This window comes from Primulina tabacum, chromosome 18 (assembly GCF_025594145.1).
Source record: "Primulina tabacum isolate GXHZ01 chromosome 18, ASM2559414v2, whole genome shotgun sequence".
Lineage (NCBI taxonomy): Eukaryota > Viridiplantae > Streptophyta > Magnoliopsida > Lamiales > Gesneriaceae > Primulina > Primulina tabacum.
Window position 1 is genome coordinate 10422059 of NC_134567.1, and position 26699 is coordinate 10448757.

At 38.1% G+C, this 26699-nt stretch overlaps 2 protein-coding genes across 2 annotated transcripts; both read left to right on the top strand.

Moving 5' to 3' along the window:
- The first annotated feature begins 10971 nt into the window (after positions 1–10971).
- On the top strand, positions 10972–11817 carry LOC142532288 (uncharacterized). Its single transcript, XM_075638609.1, has one exon. It carries the CDS (start codon positions 10972–10974, stop codon positions 11815–11817), a length of 846 nt encoding a protein of 281 aa, XP_075494724.1.
- Positions 11818–11844: 27 nt separating this feature from the next.
- LOC142532290 (uncharacterized) lies at positions 11845–12640 on the top strand. Its single transcript, XM_075638610.1, has 2 exons — positions 11845–12145; positions 12327–12640. Exons 1-2 carry the CDS (start codon positions 11845–11847, stop codon positions 12638–12640), a joined length of 615 nt encoding a protein of 204 aa, XP_075494725.1.
- Positions 12641–26699: the final 14059 nt, after the last annotated feature.

Consider the following 26699-nt stretch of genomic DNA (forward strand, 5'->3'; position numbering starts at 1 on the left):
TCAGTTGTTTCACCCAGTACTGTGGCAGTGGTCTGATCAGACGTACATTACTAAGTCCTGTCGCCAGTTACAGGCCCGGTCGCCAGTTACCGGTCAGTTCAGTTCAGGGACCACATGCGTAGACCATAATCTCACCAGAAAATTTTACAGGCTATTTCAGTACAGGGCTCCAAGGAGCAAACATTTTCACTATGATTTTCAGTTCAGTTATGCACGTATTATAATTAATCATGACACAACATTTTTACGTTATGCCTCATGACATGATATTTTCACTTGCATGCCAGCTTATTATTTATGTATTTACTTGCTATTTACGATATATGCATGTTGAGTCTTTCGACTCACTAGACATGATTGTTGTAGATGCTGATGATGTCGGGACCGAGGGCGGGGACCAGTGAGCAGGCTCGAGTCGGCAGTAGTAGGACCCGAGAACCTCTGTTCAGCATTTATTATTATTTGATTGCTCAAACATTTTAATTATCGTTGGAAAAATCTTTTTCTGTTATTTCGAAAATGTTAATTTCTTCCGCTGCCACTTTGAACAACAAACTTTATTTATCAGTTCAGTTATGAATGAGGCAATTTTAATTATTTAAAAGAAAAATTTTAAATTTTCCGCAAATTTTCAAGTAAGGATTTTTAGGCCTCGACAATGTATTAGTTTTTAATGGAATTTTTCTCATACCATTTGGACTAATACTCAGATGATTATGCCAAAAACCGTAACATGTGTCACTTTTCTGTCGCGGTTCAGCATACTTTTCAAGCACAAATCACTTTCTAATACAATCTTTCATCCTCACCACCTATTTTCTCACTTTCATTGTCATAATATTCATCATATACGTAATCACATGACAATTTCATGAATTATTGATAATCAAAATAAGATTTACAATAATATGATAAATGGTCCTTACATTTCTCCCCCACTTAAAAGATTTCGTCCTCGAAATCTCAAACATCTCTATATACATAACATTGGCAAACATATAAAATGTCACCAGTTATAGTACATATCAAAACTAAAATCAGTAAATGGATCACTATGCATTGAATATAATGGAACAAGTGGAATAGAATCAAACATGTGCGGATATGATTCTCGCATCTTGCTTTCCAATTCCCACGTTGACTCCTCCACACCATGTCGTGTCCATTGCACTCGAACTAGTGGAATCGATTTGTTACGCAATATCTTCTCCTTTCGATCCATAATATGAACAGGTTGTTCCACATAGGAAAGAGAATGATCAAGTTCAACCTCATCAGGTGCAAGTACATGTGATGGATCTGGTTCATACTTTCTCAACATAGAAACATGAAATACATCGTGAATGGAAGATAAAGCTGGTGGTAATGCCAGTCGATAGGCAAGATCCCCAACTTGATCAAGGATCTCATATGGACCAACATATCGAGGAGATAACTTCCCTCACATTCCAAATCGAACAGTGCCTCTAAAAGGAGATATTTTCAAAAACACTTTATCACCTTTCTGGAATTCTAAGGGTCGTCTTCGTTTATTCGCATAACTCGTTTGTTGATCCTGAGCAGCTTTCATCCGCTGTCGAATCAACTTAACCTTATCATTCATTTCCTGTATCATTTGAGGTCCACTCATTTGTTTTTCACCAATTTCATCCCATAATAACGGTGACCTACATCGTCTCCCGTATAAGGCTTCAAAAGTTGTCATACCAATGCTCGTTTGAAAGCTATTATTATAAGAAAATTCAACCAATGATAAGACATCTTTCCATCCCATTCCGAAATCCATCACAATCACACGTAACATATCCTCTAACATTTGAATTGTACTATCGTTTTGGTCCTCAGTTTGAGGATGATAAGCAGTACTCATAGCCAAACGCGTACTCATCGCTTCTTGAAACTACCCTAGAATTTAGAAGCAAATCTGGGATCACGATCATATACAATTGAGACTGGCACACCGTGCAGTCTCACAATATCCTCGATGTATAAACAGGACATTCTCGTATAAGGATAAGTTGGTTCATACGGAATGAAATGCGCAGATTTCGAAAGCCGATCGATAATAACCCAAATAGCATCACAACCCCTGGGCGAACGAGGTAAATGAGTAATAAAATCCATAGCAATATGTTCCCAATTCCATTTCGAGATTTCAAAACTATGAAGTAATCCTTCAGGTTTCATTCTCTCGGCTTTCATTTGCTGGCATTCAAGGCATTTTGAAATAAATTCAGCGATGTCCTTCTTCACATGTCTCCACCAGAATTGAGGTCTCAATGTCAAATACATCTTTCGGCCTCCAGGGTGAATACTGTTTTGCTTCAATGTGCTTCTCGATGAAGGGCAGATTTCAAATAAGAATTATCAGGAACTACCAGCCGATCATTAAGTCGTAAAGAACCATCAGAAGAAATCTGAAATCCAGATTGATGTCCTGCGGATACTTCTTTCGACTTTTGGATCTGAGCATCTTTTCGTTGGGACTTTCGTATCTTTGATATCAAGTTCGGCTCAATTTGCAATGCTGAGATAGTGACAGAATTCCAATTCGAGTGAAAAGTCCTGCCAGAAGTACATATATCTTCGTGTACTTTGCCGACATTAACAGAAGCTAAAACAGAATCATGAACCTTATGACTAAGGGCATCTGCAGTAACATTCACCGATCCAGGTGATACTGAATCTCAATATCAAAATCTTTCAAGAGATCCATCCACCTGCGTTGCCTCATATTCAAATAAGATTGAGAAAAGAGATATTTCAGACTCTTGTGGTCTGAATAAATAACAAACTTTTCTCCATATAAGTAATGGCACTAAATCTTCAGTGCAAACACAATGGCGGCCAATTCAAGATCATGAACAGGATAACGTGTTTCATGAGATTTCAATTGACGAGATGCATAAGCAACCACTTTGCCATGTTGCATCAGAACACAGCACAAACCTTTAACAGATGCATCTGTACACACCACAAATCCTCCGGTACCTGAAGGAATAGTAAGCACAGGTGCTGTGGTCAATCTCGTCTTCAATTCAAGAAAACTAGGTTCACATTAATCTGACCAAATGAATCTCTGATTCTTCGGTGTCAGTTGAGTAATAGGTTTAGCTATCTTCGAAAATCCTTCAATAAAGCAACGATAATAACCAGCTAAACCCATGAAGCTACGGATCTCAGGAACATTCGTAGGTCTCGGCAAATTCAGTACTGCTTCAACCTTCGTAGGATCAACATATATGCCATGTCTCGAAATGACGGCCCAAAAACACTACCTTGTCCATCCAAAATTCACATTTGGACAATTTAGCATATAGATGGCTATTACGAAGAGTTTGAAGTACCAGTCTCAGATGTTCCATATGCTCCTTTTCGATTTCTAATATACAAGAATATCATCGATAAAGACGATAACGAATCGGTCAAGATAATCTCGAATGACACGATTCATTAGATCCATAAAGACAACAGGAGCACTCGTGAGACCGAAAGGCATAACCAAGAACTCATAGTGGCCATACCTGGTACGGAAAGCAGTTTTAGACACATCTTCATCTCGAACTCGTACTTGATGATATCCAGAACAAAGATCAATCTTAGAGTAAATAGAAGTACCCTGAAGCTGATCAAATAAATCATCAATACGAGGAAGTGGATACTTGTTTTTCACAGTAGCCCGATTCAGTTGCCTATAATCGATACACATTCGCATAGTACCATCTTTTTTTCGAACAAATAAAACTGGAGCTCCCCAAGGTGATACACTCGATCGAATATATCCCTTATCAAGAAGATCCTATAATTGTTCTTTTAATTCCTTCAATTCCAATGGTGCCATGCGATAAGAAGCTTTAGAAATAGGCGCAGTCCCCGGCATAAGATCAATACTAAATTAAACTTCTCGATGAGGAGGAAAATCAGGAATCTCATCGGGAAATACATCCGGGAACTCTTTCGCAACAGGAATATCAGATAAAGATTGCTCTTTTTTCGAGGCATCAACAACGTATATAAGATAACCCTCATCTCCGCTAGTCAAAAGTTGAGACATTTCTAAAGAGGATACTAGTGGAATTTTGGCTTGAGAACCCTTGCCATAAAAATTCCACTTGGGTCCATCAATAGGTCGGAATCGAACCACTCCATGAAAACAATCAACAATAGCTCGATTTGTTGTCAAGATATCCATGCCAACAATACAATCAAAGTCGTGCATTGGGAGGACAATAAAATTCAGGAATATCACATTATCCTTGTATATCAATACACAATTATGCACAACTTTCTCAGACAGAATAATCTTCCCTGCTGGCAGTGGCTATCGATAACATCATACAACGGGCTACTCATAATGTCATGAGATGCAACAAATGCATTAGATATGAATGAGTGAGATGCTCTTGTATAAAATAAAACACGTGCAGGATAATCGCAAAGCATGCAAATACCTGCAATCACACCGCCAGGAGCTTCCTTAGCCCGATATTTGGTCATAGCATACACTCGAACTTCAGGAGGAACTTGGGCAGTCTGACCAACAGGTCCTCGATATCGTGGAACATTCGACTGCTGAAAAGAGGGAACAAGAACAGCAGGTCTCATCATATTGGGGCCACCTTTAAATCCTGGCTGGGGTTGAGAAGAAGTCGTACCCATGTTCGGACATACACGAGAGAAATGGCCTTCTTGTCCACATTGATAACAAGTACCAAACATACCTCGACACTGCCCGATAGTATGTTTGCCTCCACAATGACTACAATAAGAAGCAATCACAGGACTCCCTCTCTGGGGTCCACTGGAACTTGAAGAAGATGAAGAAACAGTGGAACCAGTCTTCTTAAACTTCTTACCTCTTGGACGCAAAGTAGGCTGCTGAGCTATCACTGGAGGTGGAGGAGCGTACTGAGGACCTCCTCGCCTTAGTCTAGCTTCGGCTGCCTTAGCTCGTTCGACTGCCTCTGCGTAGCTGGTAGGTAAACCAAAAATGACAAAAGTATATATAGCAGGATCTAAACCATTTACAAACTTGTTATATTTTGCTTTTGCATTCGCAGCTACGTGAGGTGCATACTTCAACAGAGTAGAAAACTTTGAAGCATATTCTGCAACAGTCATCGTTCCCTACTGCAGATTATTGAATTCATTCTCTTGGGCAGTATAATAAGAAGGAGGGGAATACTGCTCCAAAAACTGGGCCTTGAAGACATCCCAGGTGACTTCAATCCCGGCTTCTTTCAGTCCAATCTCAGCGGCTTCCCACCAAGATTTTGGTCGGTCCTTTAATTGATAAAGGGCAAGTTTCATTCTCCGAGCCTTAGAGTATTCAAAAATATTAAACAAGTGCTCAATATCCTTCAACCAGGCCTCTGCTCTTTCAGCAATCTCAGTTCCAAAGAACTTCGGTAGTTGCAAATTATGGAATCGAGCCATCACTAAATCCATGGATATTCCTTCAAATTGTCCAACCAGCCTCTCAGTACTACTACTCGCAGTTTCATTTGTGGGATCCATCTATAAATAAAAGGATGAATATCACAAATCAATATCAATTTCACATTATCATCATCTCATATCATCATTCTTATCAATAACTTACTCAAACTAAATTAAGTTGGAACAAGTAATACAAATAAATCAAACACACACGCACAATTTATTTGTGCCTATTCAAGTGTACACAAGACTCAATCGAGCATTCCCAGCTATGCTCTGATACCACTCTGTGTGGGGCCCTTAATTCCTAATCGTTATTACAATGCAATTTGATTAGGGCTAACTAATTACAGCGGAAAACGAGTTTAAATTTTCTTTACAATGAGCCCAAAATATACTATCTGAATACTAAAAATAGTATTTCATCTCATATCATAAAACATACCCACACATAATCAAACCCAAATTGAGACAAACAATCATATCCTCGGGACATGCCCCGGTATATAGATACATATACATATATACTTGGAAACAGAACATAAAACCTTAGCTCAAACTGAGACTCCCTCCAGAAGCACCATCTCCGGTCTCCTGATATCCTGGAGTACCTATCATTGTCCACACAGAAAGACAACAACAGCTCCCTCTGGGGTGAGCAAAGCTCAGTCTGAAACAACCACAATATATACCACAGATATCTAAACAATGATATATGATATGCAATGCATGTATGTCGTGGAGGCATCAGGTCAAATGCCCATCCACTGAGCACATGTTAGAATCAATCGAATCGCTATCAAATCAATGCTCGAGTTGGCACACCTGGCCTCAATTAGGGATACTCGTATCATAACCTCGACAAAGAGCTATCAAATCGGAAATCTCAATCAATCAGCGGGGCCACTAATGACTATGCTTTAAGGGCCACATAATGCCAAACATAGCATTGTGTTCACAAACCCCAGAATCAAATCAAATCATATCAGAGTATCCAAGGATCATAGCTCAACGTGCATGTCATGTATGCCACATCAAATCAATAAATAAAGCATATAGACATTTATTCTCAATTCAATCCATCAAATCAATCCAAAATATATCATATGATACAGGTACCTGTAGTATGTTACCCGGTCGCAACATATCTCAATTCTTCGTTTTCAATCGATGTAGCTTGAAGATATCAGTATAATAATCCATCTACATCAATAACATATTAATTTCAATCAATAACATCATTCAAAATCAACAATATAAGTTTCAAATATCTTTTGAAACTTTGAAATTTCATATCAAATTGAAATCATAACATAATTCAATTTCGACTTCGAATACAAGTTTCTTGTCGGTTATTCTACCGCATATATTGAAATCAACTTCAAATACATGCTATTCCAGCACTTTAATATTTAGAGCTGCTGAAACCAAAAGAATCTTACCTCAAAAGGAAGCTCTCGACGCGAGGATTCCGAATATATAATTTGTTTCGCGTTTGGATAACATTTCGAGGTAAATTCGTACGATAGAACTTGAACTCTCTCGTTTATCTCTCTCAACTCTCGAAGGATTCAAGGAAATTGCAGCAAACTTCATGCTGATCTTCCTTAAAACGTGTGCTACAGAGGTATTCGCGCTTATGCGTGACCAAACTCGCGCATATGCGCGGATAGTTCTTCCCGCGCGCGAAGTTCTGCGCAGGTGCGCGCCTTGCTCTGTCCAAAGCGCTATTTTAGGTTCCGAATTTGCAAAAGTGGTCAACATGAAAGTTGTATCTCTATGTCTTGCCTTTCATTTTCCACTAACCTCACTCAATTTGGATATTCGATGCGAGAGTTATGCTCATTCTCCTAAAATATGTCAGTGCAGGAACTGCAACACACACGCTACACTTCGGGATAATTTTGCCCCTATTTCCAAATGAATTTTGTGGGGACCCGTGCTCTAACTCAATTCTTTTCGGGATTAATCGGATCCTTGTTTCAAAAATACGGGTCAAAATTTTGCTTTTAACATTAAATCAAATGTTTATAACTCAAGCACAAGATATTTCTATATTCATTTCATTACCACAAACATAAAATACATGCCTCGTCTTATTCATATTCTACAAACCAGTAATTAAATACAGTACATATCAAAAGTACAACTACTAGTTCATCTGCTACGCCCGTGATCACCACGCTATGTCCATCTCTCATCTCTGTCGCGACCCTGATCCTGCCCCACCTGTTGTTATGCACACATACAGACAGACGGGAACTCCGGTGAGAACAAATTCCAGTATAAAACATGTATACATGCTGATACAAAATCATAAATCATGAATCAAAGAAATAATAATGGCTCCATAGTCTATGAAACCAATCTATATAAACATGCAATTCAAATCTAATCATGTCTTGACTCGACTCGACTCTACTCTAGGGATCCCGGTGTGAATAAGACGTCACTGTCTGTCACCTACCCTCCCAATCAGGGTAACTGTACGTCTTATTCCTAGACTTCGGTCATATCTGTATCGAATGTCTACAATCGGAGTGAATCTGATCCGAAGCGTCGATACCACCGAACATCTAGTAGTTTGGCAAATCTGCCAATGACTCTCCTATCTCAAATGCATGAATATAAATCTATAAATGCATAATCATATCAAAAGATTTGAATATAATCTATAAACAAATCATAATCATATCAAAAGACAAGCAACTAATCTAGTATGTGATTTTGTTGGGAAACTCAAATTGAATCTTATTTGAGTTGTGTCTTCCCAAAACAAAACATGCATTATACCTTTCGTTGCACAATCTGTGTCGTAGTCAAAGTCTCGAAGACTGAATCTGTCAATACCAAATCTGAAATGGAAATGTTGATACATATTCTATCAATCTCTAATCTCAATCAACACATATCCAATTCAATACTTGACCTCGGTACCATTTGACAGCATAACAACGTAATTTCTCGATATCGGTCAATCCAACTCCCACATATATCAACAATTCATAGGTCTCAACTCATAATCATCATCATAAGCATATGATAGTACTCAAAATCTGCACAAGTTAACTCTAAACATGCTGGAAAATAACAACTATAGCATACAACGTCCGTTCTTCGATCCAGTTGCATTTCTACGATATCAATAATCTCAAGAACATATTATAGAACTCAATTCATCCTTCTCCTAACACATATATATCAAAATGTGCTGGAATTGAATGAAACTTACGTCTTCTTGTAGCTAGTGATGAGAGGAATTCAAAACCAAAATCGGATTAAAGTTTGGATGTAAAAATCTTGTACAAGCTAGTTTCAAAAGTGAAAGAACTTTCCTTTTCCTTGATCCCTTCTCCCTCTCGCTTCTCAACTGTCCAGGAGAGGAAATGAAGACACATAATATATATATCTTGCATGTTGAGGGGCAAGTGTCATATTTTTCAAGTAACACGCATGACCGCGAGTGCGGTAGTTCATGAACCGCGGGTGCGCTCAATCTTCGGCGGTCCATCCACATTTGCATAAACATCGACGGCGGGTGCGGTCAGTTCTGCACCGCGGGTGCGGTGTCATTTCTGTAAATAATCTCCAACTCTCTGTCCATCAACCGCGGGTGCACTCTTTCTTGGACCGCGAGTGCGCCTAACTCTCGGTAACCCTATCAATATCCTAGCATCGCCGACCGCGGGTGCGGTCTGGTTTGCACCGCGGGTGCGGTAGTACTACTATAGCAGCACCGCGGGTGCGCTGCTTCTGGACCGCGGGTGCTGTGACCCTACTGTAAAAATGGCTAACTTTCTGCCTATCCACCGCGGGTGCGGTGCTTCTCTAGGCGCGGGTGCGGTCTCTTTCTTCAAGCAACACTTCATCTTTGCATTCTATCCACATACAATCTAGGGCATTACAGATTTGGATAAAACTCAAAAAATGAAAGTTTTAGTACTATGTATAGTTTTCTAATGGAATTGGTCTCATACCATTTGGACTAATACTCAGATGATTATGCCAAAAACCGTAACATGTGTCACTTTTCTGTCGCGGTTCAGCACACTTTTCAAGCACAAATCACTTTCTAATACAATCTTTCATCCTCACCACCTATTTTCTCACTTTCATTGTCATAATATACATCATATACGTAATCACATGACAATTTCATAAATTATCGATAATCAACATAAGATTTACGATAATACTATACACTATCCTTACAGAAGTTGAAGGTAGTTGATGGCTTGGTTGATTCCTATGATTATTGGTGATGATTTATGGCTATTATTGTGATTATTGTTGGATGATTCATTCAAGGTCATCATAGCCATCATAGTGATTGTTGGTTGTAAGTAGAAGCTTCTTTTCAAATGCTCACATGATATATATGTATATAAGCCATGTTTATTGATGTCTAGCTCCTTCCATTGTTATATTATTGATGTATGTATTGTTATTTGTTGATTGAACCAAGAATACCATTGAATTCATTGATAAGGAGCTAGTACTCTATTGTTTCCTACCAAGTATTTGTTGAATTGCCTCAATGAAATTTCCTATGATCAAGCCAAGGAAATGATAGTTAATTCATGCATGTCATTGGCCAATTTCATGATTATGAGTATCTCTCACAGTTTTGATATATATTTATATCAAAGAGATATTATCCACAGGTCACAGGTCACTGAATTATCATTTCCTTTCTTTTAATTCATGCCATGAAATACCATCTATATTGATTTGTTATCTATTGTTCATTAAAGATGGTATTATTTATTGTTCATTGCCATTGCTATAGCTATGTTTCAAGCCAAGCCATGTATATGTACTTGTTATGTATAGCTTTCTACTTACTGAGTTTTATCTCATTCCAGTTAATGTCATGTGATGCAGGTAATAAAAAGGAATGAAAAATGGATTGTCCAGGAGGAAGAAGTCATATAGCAAAGAAGGGAAACTTTTGAATTTTGTCATGAAACTTTTATTTTGAGGTACATTGAACATTGGAAGTGTTGATAATTTTGTATTTTGAAAATGAATGATGAGAAAAATTTATGTTGGCTTTTGGCTTTGTTTTGGTTGATTCAAAGGTGAATGTTTATGTATACTAGTTTTGAAAATGTTTATGATGTTAAATGGTATATTGTTCTTTCCCTTTTAAATGATAAGACTTCCGCATATGTTATTAGTTTTAAAATATTATTGCCAAGGGAGTGGGTTGATTCAATTTGTATTAGAGCAAAAGTTCTTCGCACCATATATGGCTTCTTCTACCTAGGACAATCTGGTATGTTTTCGATCCTGCATCTATTGATTTTAACGTTGAGAGTTGATTCTATTTCATTGCCATTGATGTATTCTTTCTTCCTATCTATGTTAAAGTTAGCATATGTGTAGGATATGCCTCCCAAGAGATAAAGTATTGGAGGGGATGATAGGACCCCTCCTACTGATAAGACTGCCAAGGTTGTAAATGAATTCAGTAAGTTATTGCAAGAACAAGTGAAGGTTCATAGCAAACAGATTCAATAGCTATTGAGCATGCACACCTCGACCCAGGGTCGTGGTCGTGGAAGAGGCCAAGGCACAACTGAAAGTTTTGATGATGGTGCATATGATCGTTTCAGACGTATGAACCCTCCTGATTTTATTGGTGGCCCTGATCCATTAGTGGCTCTTGAATGGATCAAATCATTGGAGGCCATATTCGATTACTTGAAGTTTGCCGACCAAGACAAGGTAAGTTGTGCTGTGTTTATGTTGGTCAAAGCGGCTCGTATCTGGTGGGAATCCACCAAGGTCACAGTTAATGTTCGAGAATTAAAGTGGGACGAGTTCAAGGAATTATTCTATGCCAAATATTTTTCAAAGGAAGTCAAAGCCAAGAAAGTGAAGGAATTTCTTGAATTGAGGCAAGATGCTATGTCTGTCGCTGAGTATACTTTGAAGTTCAAAGAAGGATGTTTCTTTGTTCCCTTTATTTCTGAAAACAACAAAGATAAGGGAGAACACTTCCTTCGTGGTTTGAAGTCAGAAATTCGAAGAGATGTCCATATGTCAAAGTTGATCACCTACCAAGATATTGTTGAGAGAACCTTACTTGCCGAGCATGATGAACAAGAGATTGAGAAGGAACGGCAGTTGAGGAGGCAAGCTTTTCAAGCTAGAGGGCAAGGGACAAGTACTATTGTGCGTGGTGGCCACAAAGGAAAAGGCAAAATGGAGCAACGCAATAAGCCTTCTTTACCTTCTTCATATACGGAGCAACCGGTGTGTCCTAAGTGTGGCAAGCCACACAAAGGTGAATGTTTGGTTGGTAGTGGTCGATGTTATAGATGCAAGGAAATGGGGCACACAACACAGAAGTGTCATCTTTCTTCGAATTAAGGAAGAGTTTAAGGAAGAATTTTTGTAATGACCAAAGAAAGTGCTAATCCTTATTCTTCAGTGATATCAGGTAATATTTTAATCTTCGACAAGAAAGCATTTACATTAATCGATACTGGTGCGACACACTCTTTTATATCTGAAGTGTTCATGCATTTTTTATCTGTTGAACCTACTGTTATGGCATTACACTTCAATATTGTGTTGCCCTCTAGAAATGAAATTTGTCCTACTAGTATCCTTAAGGCTTGTCCTGTTCTAATGAGTACGAGATTATTGTTTGATGATCTTATTGTTATTCTGATGGTAGCATTTGATGTTATATTGGGTATGGATTTGTTATATGCTTATCATGCGGTGACTGTGTGGGCAAGACAGTGAAGTTTTTAGCAGATGATCATGAGAATGATGTATTTGTTGGTCTAGGCTCTTCGATGAATATTCCTATTATTTCTTGTCTACAAGCTACTAAACTGTTGCAAAAGGTTGTATTGGTTTTCTTGCTTCAGTGTTGGACGTGCGCAAGGAATGTAATATGCAATTACAAGATATTGATGTGGTTCAAGAGTATCCTGATGTATTTGCAGATGATGTGCCTGAATTACCACCTGACCGAGAGGTGGAATTTGTTATTGATTTAATTCCAGGTACAGCTCCAATCTCTAAAGCTCCATACATAATGGCTCCGATTGAGATGAAAAAACTGAAGAATCAATTACAGGAGCTATTAGATAAAGGTTTTATCCGTCCTAGTTCATCGGCGTGGGGAGCTCTGGTGTTATTTTGTGAAAAAGAAGGATGGATCGTTGAGATTATGCATTGATTATCGAGAACTCAACAATGCAACTGTTAAGAACAAATATCATTTGCCACTTATTGATAACCTGTTTGATCAATTGCAAGGAGCCACCATATTTTCGAAAATCGATTTTCGATCCAGATATCATCAATTGAAGGTAAAAACGGAGGACATACCAAAGACTGCTTTCAGAACGAGGTATGGCCATTATAAATTTTTGGTGATGTTGTTTGGACTAACCAATGCTCCTTCAGTTTTCATGGATTTAATGAATCGTGTCTTTAAGCCGTATTTGGATAGTTTTGTCATTGTTTTTATTGATGACATATTGATCTACTCAAAGACACGAGAACTTCCTCGTGAGCATTTGAGGATTGTGTTGCAGATGTTAAGAGATAAGCAATTGTATGCCAATTTAAAGAAATGTGAGTTATGTTGGAGCAGGTGGCATTTTTGGGCCACATTGTAATGGTCCATTCCAAAGACAGTGTCAGATATAAGAATTTTTCTTGGTTTGGCAGGATATTACAGAAGATACATAGCGGATTTTTTGAAAATAGCATTGCCATTGACGAGTTTGACATGAAAGGCTACCAAGTTTGAATGGACCATAGAATGCCAACAATCATTTCAAACATTGAAAGATAAGTTGACTTCTGCCCCTGTTTTAGTACTTCCTTGTGGTACTGAAGATTTTGTTGTGTATACAGATGCTTCAAAGCAGGGTTTTGGTGCCGTATTGATGCAGCGTGGGAAATTGATAGCATATGCTTCTCGTCAGTTGAAGGAATACGAGAAGAATTATCCCACTCATGACTTGGAGCTGGCCGCTGTGGTGTTTGCCTTTAAGATTTGACAGCATTATCTCTATGATGAGAAATGTAAAATATTTACGGATAATAAAAGTTTGAGTTACTTGGTTTCGCAGAAGGAATTGAATATGCGGCAGCAGAGATGGTTGGAACTTGTGAAGGACTATGATTGCACCATTAGCTATCATCCTGGTAAAGCTAATGTGGTTGCGGATGCTTTGAGTCGCAAGTCGAGTTCTTTATTAGGATCTATGATTTCTAAACCTTTGTTGTTGGATTTGCAAAGTAATGAGATCCCTTTGGTACCTCCAGGTACAGTGGCTTGGTTATCTGCACATGTTCTCCACTCAACCTTATTTGATCGAATTTTTAAGGAACAACAGCTGGACACTCAGTTATTATAATTGAAGAGGAAAAGTGATCTTACAGGAGTTTCTGAATTTGGGTTGAATTGTGATGGTTTATTGACCTTTTGAGGTAAGATAAGTGTTCCTATGAATGATGACATTCGAAAAGATGTACTTCTTGAAGCTCATACATCGACATATTCTGTATACCCTGGTAGTACCAAGATGTACCAAGATCTTCGACGTCTTTACTGGTGGCCAGGTATGAAGAAAGATATCATGTTATTTGTTTCTGAATGTCTAATTTGTCAGCAGGTTAAGATTGAGCACCAGAGACCGGCGGGATTGTTGCAATCCTTGCCCATACCGCAATAGAGGTGGGAGCACATAACTATGGATTTTGTTGTTGGGTTGCCAAGGACGCAGAAGGGTTTCAATTCTATTTGAGTGATCGTGGATCGATTGACCAAGTCATCTCATTTTCTTCCTGTCAAGACGACGTATTCTATGAATCAATATGTTGAGGCTTATATTCAGGAAATTTTGAGACTTCATGGAATACCGGTATCGATAGTTTCAGATCGTGATCCAAGGTTTACATCTGAGTTCTGGAAGATTTTACATCAAGCCTTTGGAACGAAATTGGCTTTTAGTATCGCCTACCATCCTTAAAGAGACGGTCAATCAGAACGGGTTATCCAAATTCTTGAATATATGCTACGGGCTTGTATGATTGATTTCCCGGGAAGTTGGGATTCCAAGTTGCCTTTGGTGGAGTTCACGTATAATAACAACTACCAGTCTTCTATAGGCATGGCACCTTATGAAGTTTTATATGGAAGAAAGTGCCGATCTCCTTTGTTTTAGGAATAGGTAGGTGAAAGGAAGATGTTGGGCCCGGATTTTGTTCAACAAACAACAGATGTTGTGGCATTGATCCAAGAAAGAATGAGGACTGCTCAGTCTAAACAGAAAATTTATGCCAATGTTCGACGACGACCTTTAGCATTCGAGGTTGGTGATCATGTATTTATTAAGATAGCTCATCTCAAGGGAGTTATGCGATTTGGCAGGAAAGGTAATTTACGTTCTCGATACATTGGGCCATTTGAGATTCTAGATAATATTGGAGACCGAGCCAATCGTCTTGCATTACCACCGGACTTGGATCGAGTTCACAACGTATTTCATGTTTCTATGCTACGTAAGTGTTAGAGTAGGTGCCCGTCGAGCCAAGTGTTGGCCGAGTGTTCACAATGAATGTGGGGACCCGGGCTCTAACTCAATTCTTTTTGGGATTAATTGGATAATTGCTAGAAAATTTGGGTCAAAATTTTGCTTTTAACATTAAATCAAATGTATATAAATCAAGCACAATAACTTTCTCTCTTTTATTTCAACAAACCTAAATACAGGTCTTGTTTCATTTCAAAGGTATACAAACTAGTGCTTAATACTAACTACACACCACACGTAGTACATGTCTAGTAAGAAACCACTAGTAGTCTTCTTCTATGCCCGTAATCTCCACGCTATCTCGATCTCTCATCTCTGTCGCGACCCAGATCCTGTCCCACCTGTCGTTATGCACACATACAGACACAACAACAGCCGGAAACTCCAGTGAGAACAAATCCCAGTATAAAACATTTATACATGCATATACACAATATAAATCATGAACATACTATCATGGATGTAATCAACAACAATACATCTTATAGACTATAAAAAATAATCAGAATAAGTCAAGCAATGTAATTCGACTCATAACTTTGACTCACTTCATATCAAATTCTAGGGATCCCGGTGTGAATAAGATGTAACAGGTCTCCCAACTACTCTCCCAATAGGGGTGGCGTTATATCTTATTCCTAAACTTCGGTCCTGTCTGTATCGAATTCTACAATCGGAGTGAATCTTCCCCTATGCTTCGATATCACCAAACGTTTAGAAAATTGGCGTATCTACCAATGACTCTCCTATCTCAGTACATATATATAAATCAATATAAAGTACAAACATAACAAGTATGTGATTTTGGGAAAATCAAATCGAATCTCATTTGAGTTGTATCTTCCCGAATTCACATGAATTATACCTTTCGTTGTCGTACAATCTTTGTCGTAGTCGAAGTCTCGATCTCGAAATTACCAATACAAATCTGAAATGGCAAAATCAATTTGCATTCTATTAATCTTCCACTCAATGCAACCCATATATGAATCAATAATCAATCTCGATACAATTCGACGGCATAACAGCGTAATCTTGCGATACCGATAACTCAAACAACAATCAACTAATACAAGGACCATAACATCAACTCATAATCATCACAATCTATATATCAAGATCTCAAAATCTGCATAATCTCATACACAGATATGCTGGAAATCTAAACAATCTCATATCATATCCGTTCTTCGATTCGTTTGCAATTCTACGATCATCATAATCATGGGAACACCAAATAGAAATCAAATCTGATTCCTCCCCACATATATATTTCGAACCATGCTGAAAATGAACCATACTTACATCCTTTCGAAGCTGGTGATGAGAGGAACACAAATCTAGTCTCGGATTGCAATTTGGTTACAAGGATTTGTCACAACCAAGTGTTGAAGAGGAAGAGGAAAAGCTTGAAGCTTGAAGGAGATTCTTTCGTTGCTGATCTGCTGAATGAGGAAGGAATGAATCATGCACTAAGTATATATATATCATGCCATGTGTCAACTTAAGAATCAAATGTGGATTTCTCGCACAGAGTACCGCAGGTGCGGTCACCTCACGGCATCCCCTTCCAATTTTCCAAAATCGACGACCGCTGGTGCGTTCACCCTACTGTAGCAGCACCACGGGTGCGCTCTATCTGGCACCGTGGTTGCGATGTCCCTACTCTAAAATAGCCAACTCTCTGTCCATCAACCGCGGGTGCGGTATATTTAATAGCACGGGTGCGGTGGCTTTTTCCCTCAAAACACAACTTTCTGCCCTTGCACCGCGGGTGCGGTAGGTATTGGTGTGCGGGTGCGGTCCTCTGTCCATGCAACATTTCATAATTTCGTTTTATCAACCTACAATTCTCGGGCATTACAATGAAACTCTATGTATAAATAATCTTTATTTTAATAATATTTGAAATTATTATTTTGACACATCTTTATCTGTATACCCATGCTATTTGCATAGATAAAGTCCTTGAATATACAAATAGTAAGAAAGAATATGAGATGCTCATTTAATGAGTATCATAAAACTCATATTTGGAATACTGTATATTCTAAACAGTTCCTAGTCGATTCAGCCGCCGCTAAGAAGGATATAGGTCGCTCGAGTTCGAGACTAGTATCTGCGATGTGAGTACCATGTTTCATTGGTAGGGGACATTGTGATGTCCGAACATGCAGATAGGTGCTCCTTGTAGAGTGAACTGAACAACCCTACATAAAGTACTTTCCAAGTGGTTCTCACTTATCGAATGGAAACGTCCTAGTTTTTGGTTGTACACAATTAGTCCTTATGGCCTGGGTCAACATTGAGACTCTATGTGCTAGCATTGCGCTTTGACTTTTTATCGACTCTCATGGGGTCATCAGGTGGCAAGGTTGGGTGTTTTGTCGAAACATATAGGAGTCGATGCAATGTAGTCGGGGATTCACTGCTTATCTTCTGGTATGGATATCCTATGTGATCTCATGTATAGTATGAAATCTCTTATCATAGTATGCTGGTAATTATGAAAGGGGTTTCATAGATTACATCATCGATGCAACTACGACATGACTCATACAATTGATTCTTTGACAGCTCCCGATATACCAATGGTTGTCGAATCGGTCAGGATATATGAGTTGAAAGGACCGTACTGTACGCTAACCATAATTGAATGGTTCTTGCAGGCACTATCATTTGATAACTAGGGAATCATGTAAGCGATGCTGCTAGGCGTTTAACATGATTGGTTGGGTACTATCAGACTTGAATTCTGATGTTCTTATTATCAAGGAGTTGATAAATAAGAATGGAGCAATTGGGATATGCTCATATAAGGACATGTTTAGTCCCGAATCACATTGAGATGTGAACCCACGGCTAGTTGTATCATTGAACCATTGAAGGTCACACAAGTGCTAAATTTTTAGATCCTGTTAATAAGTAAAATAGTTCAATGTGTTGAACGGCTTTTAAAGGAGTTTATAAGCGCAAATAAAAATAGAAGTATGACTTCTATAAGGAGAATGTAACTTTTAATTTGAAGAAGTATTCCTAAATTAAAAGGTGGCTAAACAAATCATGTATTTGAAAATTGTGATTTTCATAAACATTATTAAGGACTAAATTAAATTAATTCAAATGTTGAATTAATTAAATATTAGCGGGCCTAGTAGAGTCCAAATAATTAAATTAATTCAAGTGTTGAATTAATTAAACAATATCGGGTCTTGTAGAGCCCAATATGAAATAATTATTCAACTAGTGGGCTTGAGTAAAAATCAAGTAAGGTTTAATTAGTCCCAAATATGTTTGAGAAATTTAAATAAAAGTCCATTGGCCTTGTAATTGTTACAAGCCCAAATAGAATTGCATGCATGAGAGGTGAAAGTTTGGAGGCTACTTTTTCAATATCCAAGGCATGGCATGCCTTTGGAATACACAACAACTTTTGCACAACCAAGAAAACTCTCCTTTCTCTCCTTGCAATTCTCTCTTCTCTCCTTGCAACTGAGATGGCCGAAATTTTGATACCCTTCTCCTTCATTTTTTGCTTCTTCACTTGTTGATGAATGCACATGTTGGGACCTAGGTGCTAACTCATTTTCTTTAATCATTGGGACTAATTGGATCAGTTGTGTATGCTAAAAAAAATTTTCTTATATATTTACATCATAGCATTACTAGCCTAAATATATACAAGCATACAACAAGTTAAAGTTCTTTATTATACAAGATCAAAGGTAAAGTCTACAACACATGATCCACTTGAAAATTTATTCTAAATACAAGTCATACAACTAGTGTTTGTTGTTCTTCACTACAAGTCTAGGAATAAACCACCAGTTTCATATCTAGGCCCGGATCACCACGCTAATCACCACAAGTTCAAGCTCTTCTTGGTATTGATCCTGTCCCACCTGTTGCCATGCACACATACAAACACGACAACATCCGGAAACTCCGGTGAGAATAAATCCCAGTATAAAACATGTTTACATGCAATGCATAAGATCGTATACAAAACATAAACCATGTATCAAGATCATGAATCATGATTTTAAGACACATTAGTGAATACAGATAAAACTGTTGACTCGAATCACATCTAAGTCTAGGGATCCCGGTGTGAATAAGACGTAACAAGTCTCCCACCAACTCTCCCAATCGGGGTGGCGATACGTCTTATTCCTAGACTTCGGTCCTCTCTGTATCGAACGTCTACAATAGGAATCGATCTTCTCCTATGCAATTCGATACCACCGAACATCTAGTAACTTGGCTGCTCTGCCAAGGACTCATCTATCTCAAATTCATTTCTATAATTGAATAGACAAAATGTAAACATCTCAAAGCATAAACAATCTAGTATGTGGTTTAGGGAAACTCCAGTCCAATCTGACTCGAGTCGTATTTCCTGGTTCAACATTGATTTATACCTTTCTTTGTTCGATGTTTGGTTGGATGAACTCAATCTCAATCTTCAAAACCTTCAATACCAATCAATCTCTAACTCAACGTAAGAATATCAACACGCAATCTCGATACATTTCGACGGCATGACAGTGAAATCTTGATATACCGGCAATATAAATCAGATACTGCTCATCTCAATAACTTATAATCACTTAACATATCATGTCAATACCAAATCTGTACATTCTACCTCACATATAGCATGAAAAATCGACAACAATCGCATACGATAGCATTTCTTCGATCCGGTTTAAATTCTACTTATCTCAACATATCAAGAACACATCCTATAGCTCAAAATCTGATTTCCCCAAGAACACATCCTATAGTTCAGAAGTGCCTGATAGTGGTGGGATCGCCACGGGCACATTGCACGATTTCACAAGATAGTGTATTGGCGATTGTGCCAAAGTCTGTCACCGGATGTTTGGCTATCGATGTGGATAGAATTATAACTTCTTCTATTACTGATGATCGATATTATATCGATGTGGATAGAATCGAAGCTTCTTCTATTACTGGTGATCGGTACCGTATCGATGTGGATAGAATCATAACTTCTTCTATTACTGATGGTCGATATCATATCGATGTGGATAGAATCAGAGTTCTTTCTATTACTGGTGATCGATACTATACCGATGTGGATAGAATACGAGCTTCTTCTATTACTTGTGATCGATACCATATCGATGTGGATAGAATTGGTATTTCTTCTATTACTGGTGATCGATACCCTATCGACGTGGATAGAACTTGAGTCTTTTCTATTACTGTTGGTCGATATGAGAATGCTAACTTCTGGAAACCGGGATCCCTAGACTATGATTGAGCCTAGTCTTAAATGTGGAGTCATGAGTCTAATTGACAGTTTATATTGATTCATGTTGATTATGTTCCTGAATATGGTACATATTGATTTATGTTCCTGATGATGGTACATTTTTAGAATAGGATTTATTCTTAATATGGATTTATATTCTAATCTGAATACATGTTAGACATATCTGTTATATGCTTTTATATTGTTTTTATGATTGCATGTATACATGATTTATACTGAGAGTGTAATTGTCACCGGAGTTATCCGGCTGTTGTCTTGTTTGTATGTGTGCATGGCAAAAGATGGGATAGGATCAGGGTCAAGGAAAGAACGAGGCTGGACTAGATAGCGTGAAGATCCGGGCTTCGAAGCAACTTAGGATTCAGCACTGAGATATAGTTGAACCTAGTTGAACTCTTGTAGATAATACAAGATTTGTATGTTTATGTTTAATATGTAATTTGAATTGAATTACATTACGCTTCCGCTTTGTATTTTTTTAAAAAAAATTTAGACCCTGTATTGTTTGAATTATTCCTAAAGACGATTAAGGAATGAATTAGCGTCCGGGTCCCCACAACAGGTGGTATCAGAGCATTAGGTTCCAGGACAGTAGGTTCTAGAACTGTAGGTTCTTGAGATTGAGATAGAAGAGAGGGAGCGGGGTAGATTGAGTTTTCTTTCCTGCATGCGATTGCTAGCATGTGAATTACTTATAATGTGGAATTACATTGTGTATGCTAGCATGCTATTATGTTTACTGCTTTTAAATACATGTTACCTGAATACCTGAGTTGAGTTGGTAATGTATTTGATTTGAAAATGAATCAGAACCATTTCTTGATCAGAAGGTAAGCTGATCAGGAAGGGACTGAGATTGATTTATCTCATGTGGTACTAACCCTTCTGGTAATCAGATATCCCTCCCAGAAGAATTCGAGAATTGGATAGTACTTTGATTGGTCAGATGGATGAGACAGAAACTTTGATGGAAACACAGATGAAGAGGTTTCAATCGTTTCAACCGCCGATTCTGAAGGGTAATGAGATGTCAGTGGAGTGTGAGAATTGGTTAGATGATAAAGAGATACTGTTTGATTCACTTGAGTATCTGAAGGAACAGATAATTAAATTGGTGCCCAATCAGTTACACGAGGTCGCTAGGAGTTGGTGGATTACAACCAAAGGAGTATTAGAACAGCGGGATACGGTGATTACATGGGAAGTCTTAAAGCTGAATTCTATCAAAGATTCTTCTCAGGATCGTACCGAGAGGACAAAAGAGCATAATTTGAGAATTTGAGACAAGGCCAACTGAATATTGAAGAATATGTTGCTAAATTCTCTACTTTACTGCGTTTTGTTCCTCAGATAGCTGGGAATGATAAAGCTGTAACTGAGCAGTTCATCAAAGGATTGAATTCAGAGATAGTTGCATTGATAAATATGCAGCGACCTTACCATTTTGCTGATAGTTTGAGTAGGGTAAAAAGGGCTGAGGCGAGTCGGATTAGACAACAAGAAAGGTTGTGTGCAATGCAACCTCAGACACAACAAGTCCCTCTCTGATTAGATAGTGGCAGTACGAGTGGGAAGCAAGATTTGCTGAAAGCTCGAAAGAAACAGTTCAAGAAGTTAGGGAGCGGTTCATCTAGCTCCAGTGGTTCTAGGCCGAGTTATACTGGAGTTTATTGCAGGACTTGCGGAGGGAGACATCCCATGGAGCAGTGCCAGGGAGTGACTGGTTGGTGCAATATCTGTAAATGGCAGGGACACTTTGCTAGAGTCTGTCCACAGAAAGGTTCCCGAAGATTTCAGGGAGCAGAATCATCTGGTGGTAGTGATCGAGGAACAGACCCAGGACACACGTGATGATATAGCGGCAGGTAATAATCTTTTATGATTATGTTGCATATGTATTGATATATACTAATGCATTCCCTACGATTATCTTTAATTGAGTTGTATTGATATATATTGTACCTGCTGGGTCTGTATTACTGTAGTATTGATCCTTGTACCTTTTGGGGAAAGGAATTGATATCAGTGAATTCTGTAATATATTGTGTACTGCAGTAAAAAGAGAATGAGATTGAATTAGATTGTATTGTACTTGTGTTATCTGATTCTGATTACATTATTGATATTAATATGCTAACAAGTACAGAACTATTATAGATTCTTGCCAGGAGATGGTAAGATTCGGACCTGAAATGGCCAATGAACGAATGATATACGGTAAGGATTCTCGATTTTGAATTCCTTGATATCCGTATTATGTATGTTTCGATGATTATCGAAAAGAATAGGAGTAATTCCTTATGTATTCAGTTGATTACTGAAGTTGAGCCTATCTGGAAATGATTTGTCAGTAGCAGGAGAGTTGCTACAGTCGTTCCAGATGAAATTCCGGGTTTGTCATATATCAGGGAGAGCGACTTCAGCCTTGATTTGATATTAGGTATGAATTTCATTTTATACTTCTGTACAGAATGATATTTATTGAATTTAAAAAAAAAATTGAAATGTCAGTTAGAAGATTTACTGCCTGAGAGTTAGAGTTACATCTGATTATGTGTTTCTCTGGGAAATACTTCAGTTCTGTGTATGGGTTGATAAATCATGTGTTCCGAAGTGTTCCGATGATTGTATGCTCAATTTATCTATGATATTTTGATATATTCGCAGCGTGTGATTGATTGAATCGAATAGTTGAAATCTGTATTGAATATTCTGGGAACTGAGATTGTTGTATACAGAATTATTCGGCTATGAATCCAGATTGCAACAGATTGTATTCAGAGTCTGTGATATCTGAAGATAGTATACTGATTGATTGTAGCACAGTTGAGACAGTGATACGATTGTTCAGAACTTGATTTCGATAATCAAAACAGTGTGTCAATCAGAATACCAGGTAGGTAATGCTTTATTTTATATAATTAGCTGATTTGTTTGTGCCAGATATTTCGAATTTGAAATGACAGGTATTGTCAGATGCACACAGTAGTGGATTCAGTATTATTCTGGTAACACGAGATATGTGATAATTTGAACGGACAGTTTTGATGTAAACAAATGAAATCAGTTATGTCAGAATTTGTATTGAAATGTCTAAATCGCTGACAGATGGAGACAGGAAGATAGAAACCAGAAGATTGGTTATACAGATTATCGATTTCTGAATAGAAATAGGAGTATAATTCTATGGATCTGGTGATAGATTTACCGAAATCGTGCCAAGAATGTATTAGGATGTGGTTATGATGGAACGATTGTTCAAATCTGTATACGTGATATTGTACAGAATGATGTACATATATGACTAGATGACTGAGAGGTATGTCAGAAAAAGGGGTCAGATTGTATTGAATGCCAGAGTTAATTATATCATACCGTAAATTTTTGGCTGATTTCGTACCTTTAACAAAATGTATAGCATGATTTTTTTTTCTATGGTTTATAGATTGACGGATAGTCGGAGCGAACTATCTAGATACTGGAGGATATCCAGGAACTGTAGTGCTGGATTTTAACACTAGTGACCTGAGATCTTGTCACTTTATGAATTATTGTACAATAATAGCTATTAGATGAATATCGAAATAGCTTTAGTCGAGGTATTGTAGAGTGAGAACTGCGGATTTCCTTCGCATGGGGATGATATAGCGGTGATGCCCGAGATTGGATTGATAGGATCAGAGATCTGATAAAGAAAATGAAACTGATTCAGAAGCAAATGAAGATAGCTCGGAAGTTGATATGAAATATGCCAACGTCAGGTGATGACTGGTTGTATTTGAAGCCGAGATTGAGTTATTAAAAGCTATTGATTGATATATACGGATGTTGTATAGCCAGCATTTACAATTGATTCTATAAGAATGATCTTAAGTAGTATGATGATATTATACTTCTTGAATTCTTCTTCAGATTGAAATCAAGCATGCGTGAAAGAATGGAAAATTCAGAATGAAGACTATGCTGCTGTTGGAAATACAGTAAAGTTAGCAGGGCATTGAAAGAAGCTACCGAAGAGACAAAATCTGATATTAGATTGAGATTTCAGAATAGTTTAATAGAATGAATTTTCCTGAATTAACCTCTATTATACATTTCTTCTTTATCTGAATTGATTGTATGTGATTTCGAGGACGAAATCATATCTTAGAGGGGGAGAAATGCAAGGCCCGAGATTTTAATTACCGTAATCAGAAATGATTTGTGTATATTTACCGTAATCTGAGATTAATCTGGGATGATTTCTTGATTAATTGAAGTGATTATAGACGGAACAGAGTGGACTGGGAAAGACGAGAACAGACGCGAAACACATGTGCGAGGACAGTAGCATCGGCGCACATGCGCGACCGGATGCGCGCACATGCGCCAAAAAGGCAGAAGACCTCGCGCATATGCGCGAAGCCTATGCGAGTAACTCCAGAGAGTCTCGCGCATATGAGCGAAGATGAGTCGCCCATATGCGCGAGGCGATGTGCAAGATACGCGCGGAGACCGAGTGTCTCGCGCATATGCGCCGATTAGGGTATCGCATATGCGCGAGACGTGTGCTACAAAGATTAAGCCACTTGTCCCTTCCATGCATGAATATATATATACGTATACAACCGATTCCTTCTTCAGAATTAAGGTAAGAATCGAGAAATAAACTCTGAGGTAGGATTTCGATTTAAGATTGAAGGATTTGGAGATCCGTCCGTCAGAATTTGAATCCGACTTCAGTACTGAGTTCCTATCAACGCAGGCTACAACTGGACATTGGGTATGGACAGAGTTGACTTCAATACTTCATCTTCTTCGGACCGAGAAGATAAAGGTATAAATTAATGTTGAGTTGGGATTGCACTACTCGAGTGAGGTTTGGCTCGAGTTTCCCTAAATCACATACTTTACCTTATTGTATTGATTGGATTGATATACTTGTTCTCTTGATTGATAGACAGCAGGTATTAGACCAGTAATCTTGTGACAAAAGTGCCTGATAGTGGTGGGATCGCCACGGGCACATTGCATGATGTCACAAGATACTGTATTGGCGATTGTGCCAAAGTCTGTCACCCGATGTTTGGCTATCGATGTGGATAGAATTATAACTTCTTCTATTACTGATGATCGATATTATATCGATGTGGATAGAATCGAAGCTTCTTCTATTACTGGTGATCGGTACCGTATCGATGTGGATAGAATCATAACTTCTTCTATTACTGATGGTCGATATCATATCGATGTGGATAGAATCGGAGTTCTTTCTATTACTGGTGATCGATACTATACCGATGTGGATAGAATACGAGCTTCTTCTATTATTGGTGATCGATACCATATCGATGTGGATAGAATTGGTATGTCTTCTATTACTGTTGATCGATACCCTATCGACGTGGATAGAACTGGAGTCTTTTCTATTACTGTTGGTCGATATGAGAATGCTAACTTCTGGAAACCGGGATCCCTAGACTAGGATTGAGTCTAGTCTTAAATGTGGAGTCATGAGTCTAATTGACAGTTTATATTGATTCATGTTGATTATGTTCCTGAATATGGTACATATTGATTATGTTCCTGATGATGGTACATGTTTAGAATAGGATTTATTCCTTATATGGATTTATATTCTGATCTGTATACATGTTAGACATATCTGTTATATGCTTTTATATTGTTTTTATGATTTCATGTATACATGATTTATACTGAGAGTGTAATTCTCACCGGAGTTATCCGGCTGTTGTCTTGTTTGTATGTGTGCAAGGAAACAGGTGGGATAGGATCAGGGTCAAGGAAAGAACGAGGCTGGACTAGATAGCGTGGAGATCCGGGCCTCGAAGCAACTTAGGATTCAGCACTGAGATATAGTTGAACCTAGTTGAACTCTTGTAGATAATACAAGATTTGTATGTTTATGTTTAATATGTAATTTGAATTGAATTACATTACGTTTCCGCTTTATATTTTAAAAAAAAAAATTTAGACCCTGTATTGTTTGAATTATTCCTAAAGACGATTAAGGAATGAATTAGCGTCCGGGTCCCCACAGCGCGTGTAAGTCTCGGCAGCTCGCGCATATGCACGCCCTCACTCGGCGCATATGCGCGAGGCCCTTCTCCATTAGTGAAATAACTCTAGGAATATTTGTTTCGTCTCCCAAGTAGCTTTTTCGATGCCATGACGACTCCACTGAATTTTCACCAACGGAATAGTCTTTGTTCTGAGCTGTTTTTCCTTCCGATCAAGAATCTGAATCGGTTTTTCTATATAACTCAGAGTGTCGTCGAGTTCTGCTTCATCGGGATGAATAATGTTGGAATCATCAAGGATATACTTCCGCAACATTGATACATGAAAAACATCATGTATTTCAGATAGAGAAGGCGGAAGAGCAA